At 47.0% G+C, this 12,818-nt stretch overlaps 1 protein-coding gene across 3 annotated transcripts; it reads left to right on the top strand.

Moving 5' to 3' along the window:
- Positions 1-1,642: 1,642 nt before the first annotated feature.
- Positions 1,643-12,162, top strand: LOC132591660 (zinc finger and SCAN domain-containing protein 2-like). 3 transcript variants are annotated; one of them, XM_060271107.1, is made up of 3 exons: positions 1,662-1,693; positions 5,998-6,149; positions 8,789-12,162. In XM_060271107.1, exon 3 carries the CDS (start codon positions 8,834-8,836, stop codon positions 10,082-10,084), a length of 1,251 nt encoding a protein of 416 aa, XP_060127090.1. In that variant the 5' UTR covers positions 1,662-1,693; positions 5,998-6,149; positions 8,789-8,833; the 3' UTR covers positions 10,085-12,162. The 3 variants fall into 3 exon arrangements, with proteins under 3 accessions (XP_060127091.1, XP_060127090.1, XP_060127089.1); XM_060271108.1 differs by lacking the exon at positions 5,998-6,149 and having other exon boundaries at positions 1,643-1,693; XM_060271106.1 differs by lacking the exon at positions 1,662-1,693 and having other exon boundaries at positions 4,875-6,149.
- Positions 12,163-12,818: the final 656 nt, after the last annotated feature.

Genomic DNA, 12,818 nt, shown 5'->3' with positions numbered 1-12,818 from the left:
TGAGGGGCCATTTAAGAGACTAAGCCAGAGTGGGGCATATAGGGGACTCTGAGGGGCCATTTAAGAGACTAAGCCAAAGTGGAGCCTATAGGGGACTCTGAGGGGGGACTTTGAGGGGCCATTTAAGAGACTAAGCCAGAGTGGGGCCTATAGGGGACTCTGAGGGGGGGACTTTGAGGGGCCCTTTAAGAGACTAAGCCAAAGTGGGGCCTATAGGGGAGTCTGAGGGGCCATTTAAGAGACTAAGCCACAGTGGGGCCTATAGGGGATTCTGAAGGGGGACTCTGAGGGGCCATTTAAGAGACTCAGCCAAAGTGGGGCCTATAGGGGAGTTTGAAGGGGGACTCTGAGGGGCCATTTAAGAGACTAAGCCAAAGTGGGGCCTATAGGGGGCTCTGAGGGGGGACTTTGAGGGGCCATTTAAGTCGAGACTACGCCAATGTGGGGCCTATAGGGAAGTCTGAAGGGGGACTCTGAGGGCCCATTTCACAGACTAAGCCACATTGGGGCCTACAGGGGACTGTTGAGGGGGACTCTGAGGGGCCATTTAAGAGACTAAGCCAAAGTGGGGCCTATAGGGGAGTCTGAGGGGCCATTTAAGAGACTAGGCCAAAGTGGGGCCTATAGGGGAGTCTGAGGGGCCATTTAAGAGACTAGGCCAAAGTGCAACTTGCACTATGAATGCTGCCCTGAGATTTCCTGTAACAGGAATAGCAGCTCCGCTGGGGCACCTCCTTGAATAACAAAATGAGTCACAGAATGAATTTCAACAGGGACAAATGTCAGGCCCTGCACTTAGGCAAGACTAGCAGGACATGTGAAAAGGATCCAGGGGTCTTGGTGGACCACTAACTTAACACGAGTCCACAGGGTGAGGCAGCCACAAAAAAAGATACCTCTATTCTAGGCTGTAGGGTCTGACTCCAACCAATGGCTTCAAGTTGCCAGAAAGGAGATTCTGACTAAGCATTTGGAAAGCCTCTCGGACAGCAAGAGCTGCTTGGCAGGGGAACAGACTCCCATGAGAGGTTTCTGAGCAGAGGTTGGGGGGGCCATCTGTCCTGGATGCTTGAGCTTGAGCTGACCCCCCTTGCAGGGGGTTGGTCTAGATGACCCTTCAGGACCTCAGATTCTGTGATGCTATGGCTCTTCAAAGGGGCAGTGGGGAGAAGGGGGAAAATGTATACACATATATAATGACAAGGGAGAACACCATTTAGGATCATCCTAAGTCACTTTTCCAAGGCCAAAAGGCGCACCCCAACTCCGGTCTACTCTGCAGGGCTGTTGTAACGGGGACACGCTACGTCACAGCCCTGCCTCCCCCACGTGGGGAAATGGGCGGGGAAATGACCGGATCCCCCTCCCCCCCCTCCTGGGAAGGGATCAAAAGAGATGATAGGACTTTTTGGGAGGTGGGGGGGGGATCTCTTTCCCTGCAGCCTCCGGGGATCGAAGCTGGGAGATGATCAGGAAAGAAACAGGATATTCAGAGCTTGTTTGGAAGGAGGAGAATTTGTGTCTTCTGGGAGGGAGGGGGGCGTCACTCATTCCTCCCCCCCCCAGGGTCAGTGAGCTCCGCTTCCTAGAGAGGCAGGGAGGTTGGGAGGGGGAGGGGCCAAGGGGGAGGGGGAGGGGCCTCCATCCACATTCCCGGAAGAGGAGCAGGTCGGCAGAGGAGGAGGAAAAAGAGGTGCGAAATATATCTATATCTATATCTATATATATTGTGGGGGCGGGAGGGCGGGAGAGAGATAAATCTGCAAACAGGGCAGCTGGGAAAGGAGGGCAGGATTTGGGGCGAGGGGGGGGGAGGAAGGAAAGTAGGGGAGTTTTCCCCCCTCCCCTCCCCTCCCCCTTCTTTCTGTGGGTCAGTCGAGCGGGGGAGGGGCCCTGCTGGGATAAAGGAGCCCCTCCCCCAGAGGGAAAGGAAAAGAGAATAGAAGAGCGAGCAAGGGAGGGGGGAGCAGGGAGGACAAAGAGGTAGAGCTGGGGGGGAAGGGAGGGAGGAAAGGGGGCGGAGACCCCCCCCCCCAAGAACAACTCCCTCCCTGGGCGCTATCTGCACAGGCCCTGATCCATGGAATCCGGCTGCAGATCAGGGACCCTCCATTCTCAGGGTTCTCACTGCAAGCCCCCCCAAAGAAATCAGCCTTCCTGCCTTTTACTTATGGGGGTTCAGGGGGGGCCTTTCTGCAGAGGGAGCACCAGCAGGGTTTGCATTGCAGCGCAAGGAGGTGCTCAGCTGTCAAGAGGTGCAAGAGGACCCCCCCCCCAAGCAGGGCTGGGACTTGAAGCGAGACCCCCATTCCGCGCCCCTCTGCGTGTTCTGGGTTCTCCCTGGCAAGCATCTCTGGGGCAAGGCTTGGTGGGTCCCTCTTGTCTAGAGCAGGGGGCCCCAAACTTTTGTCAAAGAGGGCCAGATTTAACGAAGTGAAGATGCATGAGGGCAGACCAAAGTTGTTGACCATTTTTTACAAATTTATTTTTTTTAAAAAAATATTTATTAAAGGTTTTCAGACATACAAAATATTAAACACAAAAAAATACAAAAAACAAAAGAAGAAAACAAAACACAGAAAAAAAGAAAGTATAAAAATCATAACTTAAATCTTATTTGTAATCTATTGACTTTCTCACCCTCCTTCTGCTGCGCTTCTTTACATTTCATAATTAGTAAATTCTAAATCTTATATAAATTCTAAATTTTCATCAAAATTACCATATTACCATATTTATTATATCTATTATCTCTATATCTTTTAAACACCTAATCTATATCTTTCATCTTGATTCTAATATCCCTATCTTCTAACAATACTTATTTTCAAACCCTTATATAATCTACAACATCCTAGTATCTCCCTCACTACCATTAAATCAACCATTACATGCTTATTTTTCAAATAAATTCTAAATTTCTTCCAGTCTTCTTCCGCTGCTTCTTCGCTCCCCGTCAACTCAGACAGTTCCATAAATTCTATCAATTTCTTCTGCCATTCATCCACGGTTGGTAATTCTTCATTCTTCCGATTCTTTGCCAATAGTAATCTTGCAGCTGTTGTGGCATACAAAAAGAAAACAACATCTTTCTTGGGGATATCATCCCCTGTTATCCCAAGTAGAAAGGCCTCTGGTTTCTTAACAAAGGTGCTTTTCAGCACTTTTTTCAATTCATTATAAATCTTTTCCCAGAAGTCTCTCACTTGGAGGCACGTCCACCACATGTGGAAGAAAGTACCTTCTTGCTTTTTACATTTCCAGCACCTATTATCTTTTTTTATGATAGATCTTAGCTAATTTTACCGGAGTCAGATACCATCTGTACATCATTTTCATTAAATTTTCTTTTAAAACTGTACTTGCGGTAAATTTCATGTTGTGCTTCCATAACCTTTCCCAATCTTCCACCATGATGTTGTGCCCCACATCATTTGCCCATTTTATCATTACGCTTTTTGTTTGCTCATCCTTCGTATGCCATTCCAACAATACATTATACATTTTAGATAAATTTTTACTTTTGGAATCTAACAATTCTTTTTCTATCTTGGACTTTTGCATTTGAAAACCAACTTTTTTATCCATTTTAAACATTTCATTAATCTGGTGGTATTGAAACCAATCGTTTACTTTACTCTTCAACTCCTTTTATGGTTTTAACTTTATCGGATCACCGTCTTGCACTAAGATATCCCTATATCTCAACCAGTTTACTGACATATTCAATCGTTTTTGAGTTTTAGCTTCTGCCGGTGAAATCCATCTGGGTGTTTTTGGTTCAAATAATAATAATAATAATTTATTATTTATACCCCGCCCATCTGGCCGGGTTCCCCCAGCCACTCTGGGCGGCTTCCAAAAAAACAGAAATTCTAAAATACAGAAATCCATCAAACATTAAAAGCTTCCCTAAACAGGGCTGCCTTGAGATGCCTTCTAAAGGTCTGGTAATTGTTCTCTTTGACCTCTAGTGGGAGGGCATTCCACAGGGTGGGTGCCACTACCGAGAAGGCCCTCTGCCTGGTTCCCTGTAACTTGGCTTCTCGTAATGAGGGAACCGCCAGAAGGCCCTCGGAGCTGGACCTCAGTGTCCGGGCAGAACGATGGGGGTGGAGACGCTCCTTCAGGTATACCGGACCGAGGCCGTTTAGGGCTTTAAAGGTCAACACCAACACTTTGAATTGTGCTCGGAAACGTACTGGGAGCCAATGTAGGTCTTTTAGGACCGGTGTTATGTGATCTTGGCGGCCGCTCCCAGTCACCAGTCTAGCTGCCGCATTCTGGATTAGTTGTAGTTTCCGGGTCACCTTCAAAGGTAGCCCCACGTAGAGCGCATTGCAGTAGTCCAAGCGAGAGATAACTAGAGCATGCACCACTCTGGAGAGACAGTCAGTGGGCAGGTAGGGACTCAGCCTGCGTACCAGATGGAGCTGATAAACAGCTGCCCTGGACACGGAGTTGACCTGTTCCTCCATGGACAGCTGTGAGTCTAAAATGACTCTCAGGCTGCGCACCTGGTCTTTCAGGGGCACAGTTACCCCATTCAGGACCAGAGAGTCCTCCACACCCGCCCGCCTCCTGTCCCCCACAAACAGTACTTCTGTCTTGTCAGGATTCAATCTCAATCTGTTAGCCGCCATCCATCCTCCAACCGCCTCCAAGCACTCACACAGGACCTTCACCGCCTTCACTGGTTCTGATTTAAAAGAGAGGTAGAGCTGGGTATCATCAGCATACTGATGGACACCCAGCCCAAACCCCCTGATGATCTCTCCCAGCGGCTGCATATAGATGTTAAAAAGCATGGGGGAGAGGACAGAACCCTGAGGCACCCCACAAGTGAGAGCCCAGGGGTCTGAACACTCATCCCCCACCACCATTTCTGAACACGGCCCAGGAGGAAGGAGCGGAACCTCTGCATGACAGTGCCCCCAGCTCCCAAGCCCTCTAGACGGTCCAGAAGGATGTTATGGTCGATGGTGTCAAAAGCCGCTGAGAGATCCAGCAGAACAAGGAAACAGCTCTTACCTTTGTCCCTAGCCCGCCGGAGATCATCAACCAGTGCGACCAAGGCAGTTTCAGTCCCATGATGAGGCCTGAATCCTGACTGGAAGGGATCCAAATGGTCCGCTTCTTCCAGGCGTGCCTGGAGTTGTTCCGCAACCACTCGCTCAATCACCTTGCCCAAGAATGGAAGATTTGAGACTGGGCGATAGTTGGCCATATTGGCCGGATCTAAAGATGGTTTTTTAAGAAGCGGTTTAATAACCGCCTCTTTCAGCGGGTCTGGGAAGGCTCCCTCATGGAGAGAAGCATTTACCAACCCGCGAAGCCCATCGCCCAGCCCTTCCTGGCTAGCTTTTATAAGCCAGGATGGGCAAGGATCAAGGAGACAGGTGGTTGGTTTCATTCGTCTAAGCCAGGGGTTCCCAACAAAATTTTCCCGAGGACCCCTCATCGAGCCGCTATTGTGACAAGGACCCCCATTAATTCCTAATCCTAAAATTAAAAAGTGAGAGCCAAATTAAGAGTCTTTTTATATTTTATATTTATATGTTTTTTACAGTTCTTCCTCTTCATCTGTAGGCCTTTGTCGTTTTAACGAACCACTTTTAAAGCAACGGTCCATTTTTAACTACGCGAACTGTAGCTTCCATGAAAAACAACGCTTTGTTTACAAACACTACTGTTTTGCAAATAGGCAACATGCGCCAGGGAGGAGGGAGGGGAATGGAGAAGACAGGGTACCTGCGCAGTAGCGCACAAATGAAGCTGACGCGCGCAAAGCATCTTGGGGAGGTGAGCGTTAGTAGAATGGGCACGCTGCCTCTTTGCAAAACAGTAGTGTTTGTAAAGCGCCACCTAACGGCATACAGCAGAACTACTGCCTCTATCTAATTCTAGTTTTGCGCTAGACTCTGCTCATGCAGGAAGTGGCCAAAATAAAAAATCTGTTATACGAAATATATTTAATATATTTTTTTATTCTAATAGCATCTTGCGGACCCCTCTGGCATAGCTCGCGGACCCCTGGGGGTCCCCGGACCACCTGTTGGGAACCACTGGTCTAAGCAGCCTGTCCACATCCTCGGAGGTAACAGGTCTTTATACCTGTTCCACACATTAAAGAGGGTTTTTCTAATAAGGTGATTTTTAAAACCTCTATGAACTTTGACCTTGTCATACCATGAATATGCATGCCATCCAAAAGCATTATTATGACATTCCAAGTCGAGTAGAACCTCCAAACAAGCTCAAGGTCCATTTTTTACAATTTTACCCCATAATTATTGACCTTTTTTAGATCGCAGTGAGATCAGGCCCCCAAATCTGACTTTGGACATGCCTGGTCTAGAGAGAGGGAGTCCATGGAAGTGTTAATGGGGGCCACGAGAGAGGCCCCCATTAACCCCACCCTGTCTCCCTCCTCTCCCCCCTCCCTGCTCATCTGGCGAGGCCCCTCTGGATGGAGAGGTGGGCTAGATTGGGAGAGAATTGGTGGGCAGGACGAAGGGGGAGCCAGCCAGGGAAACCTCTGGGCAGAGGGGAGATTGGGGGGGCGGAGGGCAGAGGAAGTTGGGGGGCTGAGGGAGGGAGGGAAGCATCCCTTGGGGAGGGATCAAAGTCAGCATTGGCAGGAGGGGGGAAAGGAAGAGAGAGAGAGACTTGGGGGCTGCCTGCCTTGACTTCTCCCTCCTGCCCAGGAATCTCCTTTGAGTAGACCAGGGAGAGATCCCTGAACAGGAGGCCTGATCCACCCACCCTCTCCTCCCCTGAAGCTCAGTCCTTGCCCTGCCAGAAGTCCCAGGTCAGCTCCTGCATGGGGCGCTGGGGGCTGTTATAGGGAGTCTAACCATTGGGGGAAAGAGGACAGGGAGGAAGCCCACTTTATTCTTTCCGCCCTTTGAGGCTTCTGTCTTGGCAACTACAGTCTCACCCTCATGCCTGTGTTTCTGGGGAGAAGCATCTAAAGGGTTCCTACCCAGAGATACCTGTGCCCAACTCCTTCTCTCCATTCCACCCGGTTTCTATTACTGCCACTATTTCAGATCTCTTAAATCTGGGATTTAAGGGATTGGGAAGATTGTTATGGAAATGGGTGGGATTCCCCCCCCCCAAACAGCCTGTGTATTCATCATTGCGATTGTTATTGTTCTTTATTTATTTTTTGAATCCCTCCCCAAACAAAAATACATATCCACTTGTTGATTTGTAGTCAGTGGTACATCCGGCCCAATCTGCATCAATATCCCCAAACTTTTCAGGATTACCAACAGCTGACAACTTCCATTTACAATTCATTGTGCCCTTCAAACACCGTACCCCCCCTTTTCACGCCCATCAGTCCTATTCAAGGAAAACTTCCTACTAAGAATTCCCACAGCATTAGCTAAATCAGGTTTGCAAGTGGTACCAAGATACAAAAGTCTACCAATTGCTGACCTGGATTCTATGTTGTCAGGTAATGGTTTCAAATCCTGCTGATTCTTTAAGAAGTCAGTAGCCATGGGCGTTGCAACTGGAAGTGCATCTTGCATTTGTAAATTCTGGATCAGGGCATGAATCCTTTGCCGTTGATTTAGAAGAAATGACCCATCTTCTTCTCTTTCAACTTGGATTCCGAGGTAGTTCTGGATCTTTCCCAGTTCCTTGACCTCAACCTCTTGGCTTAGGTGTTTCACAACCTGTGCATATAGTGTCTGTCATTTGCTGTGGCAAGAATCAAGTCATCAACAAAAGCTAAAACTTATGAAAAATAAATGCTCCCTTACTTGACTTGCTGAACAGGCCCTTGTCGGCATGGCCTTGCTTGTACCCAAGCTGCATCAGCATTTTATTCAGTTTCTGATTCCAGGCTCAAGCATTGAGTCCATAAAGTCCCTTTTGCAGTTTGCTCACTAAATGTGCCTCATGTGGTTTCATAAAACCTTTAGGTTGCCTCTGAAATTTGACCCTGAAGAAAGGCACTTGCAATGTCAATGTGCCTCATTTCCATTTGCTTGGCGGCTGCAATGCTCAAAAGCATTCTTACGCTGCTGTACCTCACAGTTGGCGCAAAGACTTCATCATAATCTTTGCCATAGCGTTGAGGAAAGCCTTGCGCTGCACTTCCTCTTCTGCCCCTTTCTTAATCTGAAACACCCACTTCCTTTGTATGGCCTTCTTACCGGGAGGTAGGTCAGTAAGAGTCCAGGTCTTCTTCTGATGCAGTACAACATTCCTTCTGTGTGGCCTTCCTCCAGAGAGAGGCTTCTGCAGTTGGCATCTCCTCCCATGTAGATGGTTCTTGAGAACAATGGCGGCAGTGGGAGCCCCCATTAGCTAAAGTGGTACCTCAGATTGAGAATGATTTCAGGTTAAGAATGGACCTCCAGAACGAATTAAGTTCGTAACCTGAGGTACCACTGTAGCTTCCAAGACTTCTCTTGCTTCCAGAAGCACTATCAAATGTTGCTTCCAGTGCACAAAATTGTATTCATTTAACTTAGGACCCTGATGAATAGTGGGCAGCTTCATGGACATAGAACAGCTCCCTTTCCTATGAGAAAACACTTTTTTATAAAAAGTAAACTCTACAGTTCAAGCGTATTCTAAGAAAATGCTACTTCATTAACGCTGATTAAGGGTTATGAAAGGCTGGTGATGCATTACAATTATTTAACATTATTTCATTTGCCTTTCTTAAAAATTTGGAACATATGGAGGTGAGCAGAGAATGTATGAGATGTTAAAAAAAGAGCAGGTGTTGATTGATGTGTGTAATATTCCTTTGTTTTCTTCCTAGAAAACAAATAGGATTTCCTCCCCGTTTTGCCCTCCAAAGAAGACAATGGAGAAGGCCGCCAGAAATCTGGGGGGGCATTTCAATGCAAATAACGAAGAAGCCATTAAAAAACCATTTCAATGCATGGAGTGCGGAAATAGATTCAGTCAGAGTGGAAACCTTAGAAACCATCAACGGACTCACACGGGGGAGAAACCATTTAAATGTATTGTGTGTGGAAAGAGCTTCAGTCAGAGTGGAGAACTAAGAAGACATCAACGGAGTCACACGGGGGATAAACCTTTTGAATGCATGGAGTGTGGAAGGAGCTTCACTATTTTTGGAAACCTTAGAAGACATCAATGGGAACACACTGGGGAGAAACCATTTAAATGCATGGAATGTGGAAAGAGCTTCAGTCAGAGTGGAGACCTTAAAATTCATCAACGAACTCACACGGGGGAGAAACCATTTAAATGCATGGAGTGTGGAAAGAGCTTCAGTCGGAGTGGAGAACTAAGAAGACATCAACGGAGTCACACGGGGGAGAAACCTTTTGAATGCATGGAGTGTGGAAGGAGCTTCACTATTATTGGAAACCTTAGAAGACATCAATGGGAACACACTGGGAAGAAACCATTTAAATGCATGGAGTGTGGAAAGAGCTTCAGTCAGTGTGGAAACCTTAGAAACCATCAACGGACTCATACAGGGGATAAACCATTTAAATGTATGGAGTGTGGAAAGAGCTTCATTCAGAGTGGAACACTAAGAATTCATCAACGGACTCACACAGGGGAGAAACCATTTAAATGTATGGAGTGTGGAAAGAGCTTCAGTGAGAGTGGAAAACTTAGAGAACATCAACCAACTCACACGGGGGAGAAACCATTTAAATGCATGGAATGTGGAAAGAGCTTCACTATTATTAGAAACCTTAGAAGACATCAACGGGAACACACTGGGGAGAAACCATTTAAATGTATGGAGTGTGGAACGAGCTTCAGTCGGAGTGGAACACTAAGAATTCATCAACGGACTCACACGGGGGAGAAACCATTTAAATGCATGGAATGCGGAAAGTGCTTCTGTAGTGGTGGGCAACTGAATTCACATCATCGAACACACACAGGAGAGATGCCATTTACATGTATGGAGTGTGGAAGGAGCTTCACTTATAGTGGAACACTAAGAATTCATCAACGGACTCACACAGGGGAGAAACCATTTCAATGCATGGAGTGTGGAAAGAGCTTCAGTCAGAGTGGAAACCTTAGAATTCATCAACAGACTCACACTGGTGAGAAACCATTTTAATGTATGGAGTGTGGAAAGAGCTTCTGTACGGGTGGGCAACTGAATTCACATCATCGAACACACACAGGAGGGAAACCATTTAAATGTATGGAGTGTGGAAAGAGCTTCAGTCAGAGTGGACTTCTTACAAAACATCAACAAATTCATACTGGGGAGAAACCATGTAAGTCCTAGGGAAGGGGATAGAAGTTCAGTTGTAGTGGAAGTCTTACAAACCACCCAAAGACTCTGAGGGGTAAGAGTTGTAAGAGTGGAAACGCTACAAGCCATGAATAAACTCAAAGAAGGGCCTCCAAGTCCCAACGGCTGTTCGTGGGGCACATGCGCAGTAGCGCAATCCCACGGACACAGGGACTGGACGCAGAGACACTTGGATATTATTATAGAGGATAGTAAGCATAATATAATATTTAATGTATTGTTAGATAGGGAGGGGGAGTGTGTGAGTCTGGAGGTTTTGCTTCTGAATGAGGATGGACTGAGGGTGAGCTGGTTTTGGTGTTTGGGGGAGGGAGTTGGAAATGTTTGTATCTGGGAATGGAGAGTTGCACAAAGTGGAGCTGAGATTGGAGGTGTTGCTCTGGAAGCAGAGTTAGATAAATATTATAGGAATAGCAGCATCACTCCAACTGTTATCATTGCAATGATGCAACCATGAAGACACACAAAGACTGAAAGCACCTCCTTATATGCCGAAGGTAATCTTGAAACCATCATCTATTCTTTTGATTTGTAGATATATTGTGTATTTGGTGGCAGGAGAAATAAAAGGGGTACGGTGGTACCTCTACTTACGAGTAACTCTACTTACGAATGGAGCTCTGTCCGCCATCTTGGATGCATTTAGATAGGGTTTTTTCTACTTACGAATTTTTTAGGTAGGGTTGCTTCAACTTACGAATTTTTTCTCCCAATGCATTCCTATGGGATTCGACTTACAATTTTTTCGACTTATGAATGTGCGTTTGCAACGCATTAAATTCATAAATAGAGGTACCACTGTATTTAGTGGCATAAGCAGGAAAGCCTCTGTTCCTAGCTGCACGTCTTGCATGAGGAGGGAAGGGGGCACAGGGAAGAAGGGGCCGTACCAGAGCATCTCAAAGCAATGTAAGGATGAGTCTACTGTGGAAGGAGGTCCAGGCAGGTCCCAAAGCGAGAGTGCTAAGGGTCAACGTCCTCCAACTCCGCCATCTGCCCCAAGGCAGGAGCCCCCTCTGGGCCCTGAGGGTGGAAAGCCTCCCTCCACCTTTGCAACTGGACATGATCCGAGGGCAGTGATGGCGAACCTTTTAGAGACCGAGTCCCCAAACTTCAAAGCAAAACCCACTTACTTATCACAAAGTGCCAATGTGGCAATTCTGCCTGTATATCCATTTTTTTCCTGTTTGTTTCACGTTTCTTCTTTATGACGACTGTTGTAATAAATAATCCTTCATAAACGTTATTGCATTCTATTCTTCATTAAATTATCTTTCCACTGATATTTATATTATGGTATAACTCAGTTATATGTTGGAAAATGGCGTTGGAATGAGGGAGATTGCTAGAAGGAATGAATTTCCAAGCATGATAGGTTTTCTGAATACAAACTGCTTCTCTTCTAGGATACAATGTTTCCCATTCTAATTGGTTTACTAGGTAACGAGGTTTCGATCTGCAGCCACTCCCTTCTCCTGTCAAAATCCTTGAGCTGGCTCTGCAGAACCAATGCATTCTCCTGGTTGGCTAGAATGGAGCTTTCTTCAAAGACGAGCTTCATTTACAACTGCAAACCCATGGGATCGCTTATCGGGGTTTGAGGAGGGAAAACCAATCTTTCTTCAGGAGGGGGTCTGGTGTGTTGCTGGGGTAGCATAATATTGGAGCGAAGGCACAGGACCGGTCGGGCTCCCTTGAGGGCATCGGTCCAGCTCCTGTCAGGTGCAAGTGAGACCTTGTTCATGTGCCCCCTCCCCCCGTCCTGTCATAGAATCATAGAATCATAGAGTTGGAAGAGACCACAAGGGCCATCCAGTCCAACCCCCTGCCAAGCAGGAAACACCATCAAAGCATTCCTGACATATGCCTGTCAGGCCTCTGCTTAAAGACCTCCAAAGAAGGTGACTCCACCACACTCCTTGGCAGCAAATTCCACTGCCGAACAGCTCTTACTGTCAGGAAGTTCTTCCTAATGTTTAGGTGGAATCTTCTTTCTTCAAGCTTGAATCCATTGCTCCGTGTCCGCTTCTCTGGAGCAGCAGAAAACAATCTTTCTCCCTCCTCCATATGACATCCTTTCATATATTTGAACATGGCTATCATATCACCCCTTAACCTTCTCTTCTCCAGGCTAGCCATGGGGGGGGGAGGTAGGACCCTGAGTCAGCCAAAACAGTTGGGGTGGGGACATTTTCAGAAACACACATCGGTGGGGGAGTCTTATTTTTGAAACTTACAGTAGGGGAGTCAGGGTTGGGACAGGGCAGGTGAGGGGACACTGAAGGGAGACTATGAAGGTCTATTTAACAGAAAAGGGTCCATTAGACTCAAAAACCCACAGCAACGTATGGCCGGGCCAGCTAGTGTGTGTGTGTGTGTGTGTGTGTGTATAGATAGATGGATAGACAAGGGATAACACCATTTAGGGTTGTCGTAAGTCACTGTTCCAAGCCCCAAAGGCGCATCCCAACTCCGGTCTACTCTGCAGGGCTGTTGTAACGGGACACCCTACGTCACAGCCCTGCCTCCCCCA

Source organism: Zootoca vivipara, chromosome 2 (assembly GCF_963506605.1).
Source record: "Zootoca vivipara chromosome 2, rZooViv1.1, whole genome shotgun sequence".
NCBI classification, from domain to species: Eukaryota; Metazoa; Chordata; class Lepidosauria; order Squamata; family Lacertidae; genus Zootoca; species Zootoca vivipara.
Note: the sequence above shows the minus strand (reverse complement) of the source record. Positions and strands in the feature narration are given on the sequence as shown.

Coding starts and splice junctions, on each gene's coding strand:
- LOC132591660 (XM_060271108.1), top strand. CDS start 8,834: ATGGAGAAGGCCGCCAGAAATCTGGGGGGGCATTTCAATGCAAATAAC.